The following is a 2,939-nucleotide window of genomic DNA, read 5'->3' as shown; positions in this document are numbered from 1 at the left end:
AGAGGTGTCTAGTGATGAGAAAAGAATTGAAATTATAATTCAAGCTAAGGCGTACATATTTTCTGTAGCTAATTACTCATGTCCCACTTTGCCAAGGGGGGTGAGGGGCTGAATTTCAATTCAAATGTAAAGTAATTTCCCCTGAAATTGTACTGGAGTATATTTATCTTTGAGAAAAAAGTCTTGCCTCCAGGATGATTCAGATGGAGATGAAATTTTACTCTAACAATTAGAGGAGAGGAGAAAAGGAAGAGGAAGGAAAGAAAAAAATCAGACAGTGTAAGAAATAAGAGACAGAATGAGGAGAGGGAGGGAGGGAAGGAGAGGGGGGAGGAGGGAGGTAGAGAGAGGGGGAAGAGAGAGAGGAAGGGAGGGTAAGAGAGAGAGAGAGAGAGAGAGAGAGAGAGAGAGAGAGAGAGAGAGAGAGGGGGGGGGGGGGAGGGAGGGAGGGAGGGAGGGAGGGAGGGAGGGAGAGAGAGAGAGAGAGAGAGAGAGAGAGAGAGAGAGAGAGAGAGAGAGAGAGAGAGAGAGAGAGAGAGAGAGAGAGAAGATATTTGCTAACCATGGGATTCTCTGAAAAAGGTATTTTGCTCTCTTTTACCAGTTAGCAGTTACTGAATAATTCATGAAGCACGGAAAGGCTGTCTTCTCCCTGGTGATGGATAACTGAGCAGGAGAGCGCTCCAAGTGGGTTTGCCACATCAGCCAGCACTCTTGCTTGGAGCACAGGGTGCGCCTCTCCAGCTCAGCTGCTGCTCTTGCAGCCCAGGCATCCTCTCTGCTGCTGCCTGCCCACCCTCCTGGGCTTGCAGCCTACCACTAGACTTTCTCCAGTTCCTCTGCCAGCTGAGGAGACTCCCCACAGCTGCTGGCTCTGCCTGGGACCATGTGTGGGGATGCTGCATGGGAGAAGCAAGGCGCTTGCTCTTGGCATGGATCCCAGCCCAGTTTCTCCTGTTGACTTCTGGACCACAGATGCTGCTGCTGAGGAGGTATTTCCTGGCATCTCTCCCTCTGCTTTCACCAGCTAAGGACTGGATCCAAATCAAGGTACAGTCTATTCCCTCTCCTTGGCGTTTTTCCCAGCTAGGATATCTCTACTTTCAGTAAAGAGGGCTCCGGCTGGCAACTCACATTCCCAACTCGTGTGTGTGTGTGTGTGTGTGTGTGTGTGTGTGTGTGTGTGTATGTGTGTGTGTGTGTGTGTGTGTGTGTTTAGGAAAACTGTTTTCGGTGTGGATGTGACTGACCTCAGGGCTTCCTGCTGCTCGCTAAGTGTAAAGTGGACCTTCTCTGTAACCAGAGACATTTCTGAGGCAGGCACCTGTCATCCCCCAGCCACCCCCGTTCTCCTGTTCTCCTTCACCTCCCCCCTCCCCCCTCCTCCAGCCTATTATTCGGCTTCAGCCTTTTGTGTTGGTGACAGCAGGCTGAAGAAATGTTTTTGCCCTCCCAGCAGGCAAGTGTCAGGATGGGCCACGCTACACAAAGTCAACGCTAGGGCGCGAGGTGTGAAGAGTTGGCCAGAATGACCAACTCCTCCTCCACTTCGACCTCCACTACCACCGGGGGATCGCTGCTGCTGCTCTGCGAGGAAGAAGAGTCGTGGGCGGGCCGGCGGATCCCGGTGTCTCTCCTGTATTCGGGGTTGGCCATCGGGGGCACTCTGGCCAACGGTATGGTCATCTATCTCGTGTCGTCCTTCCGAAAGCTGCAGACCACCAGCAACGCCTTCATCGTGAATGGCTGCGCCGCGGATCTCAGCGTCTGCGCCCTCTGGATGCCACAGGAGGCGGTGCTGGGGCTCTTGCCCGCCGGCTCCGCGGAGCCCCCAGGGGACTGGGACAGTGGCGGAGGCAGCTATCGCCTGCTCCGGGGCGGGTTGTTGGGCCTCGGGCTCACCGTGTCCCTCCTGTCCCATTGCCTCGTGGCGCTGAACCGCTACCTGCTCATCACCAGAGCTCCAGCCACCTACCAGGTGCTGTACCAGCGGCGCCACACGGCGGGCATGCTGGCACTGTCCTGGGCGCTCGCCTTGGGTTTGGTGCTGCTGCTCCCGCCCTGGGCTCCCAAGCCCGGAGCCGAGCCCCCACAAGTCCATTACCCCGCGCTCCTGGCGGCGGGAGCGCTGCTGGCACAGACGGCGTTGCTGCTGCACTGCTACCTGGGCATCGTGCGCCGCGTGCGTGTCAGCGTCAAGCGGGTCAGCGTACTCAACTTCCACCTGCTGCATCAGCTACCGGGCTGCGCCGCCGCCGCCGCCGCCTTCCCCGCTGCCCCGCACGCGCCGGGTCCCGGAGGCGCCGCGCATCCCGCGCAGCCCCAGCCCCTGCCGGCCGCTCTGCAGCCTCGCCGGGCGCAGCGGCGTCTCAGCGGCTTGTCGGTGCTGCTGCTCTGCTGCGTCTTCCTGCTGGCCACGCAGCCTCTGGTCTGGGTGAGCCTGGCCAGTGGCTTCTCCCTCCCCGTGCCCTGGGGCGTGCAGGCGGCTAGCTGGCTCCTGTGCTGCGCCCTGTCGGCGCTCAACCCGCTGCTCTACACGTGGAGGAACGAGGAGTTCCGCAGATCCGTGCGTTCGGTCCTGCCCGGCGTCGGGGACGCGGCTGCGGCCGCTGCGGCCGCCACCGCGGTGCCAGCTATGTCCCAGGCGCAGCTGGGTACCAGGGCGGCCGGCCAGCACTGGTAACACATCTTGTTTAGAGAGGCTTCCTAAGCCACCCGCCGCACCACCACCTTCTTTTGTAAGCTATCCCCAGCCCCAGGGAAGATCCACGGAGAAGATTTCACCTTCTTCCCCAGTGCAATACCTGAACCAAGGTCTTCCCCTAAATGGAGTCCCAATTGTGTGCGGCCATTCGACTTTTACCTTTTTGTTTCTGTGTTTTAAAGACACCCGTAGGTCCACCCAAACACCTAGACTGCAAGAACTTGTAAACTGGCAT

The 2,939-nt window shown here is 58.4% G+C and overlaps 1 protein-coding gene across 1 annotated transcript; it reads left to right on the top strand.

Moving 5' to 3' along the window:
* Positions 1-923: 923 nt before the first annotated feature.
* On the top strand, positions 924-2,683 carry GPR88 (G protein-coupled receptor 88; the record flags this gene model as incomplete). Its single annotated transcript, XM_080916362.1, has 2 exons — positions 924-1,050; positions 1,460-2,683. Exon 2 carries the CDS (start codon positions 1,529-1,531, stop codon positions 2,681-2,683), a length of 1,155 nt encoding a protein of 384 aa, XP_080772488.1. The 5' UTR covers positions 924-1,050; positions 1,460-1,528.
* Positions 2,684-2,939: the final 256 nt, after the last annotated feature.

Source organism: Micromys minutus (genome assembly GCF_963924665.1).
Source record: "Micromys minutus genome assembly, chromosome: 4".
Taxonomy (NCBI): Eukaryota; Metazoa; Chordata; class Mammalia; order Rodentia; family Muridae; genus Micromys; species Micromys minutus.
The sequence above is the reverse complement of the archived record's forward strand: the minus strand, read 5'-3'. Positions and strand labels throughout refer to the sequence as shown.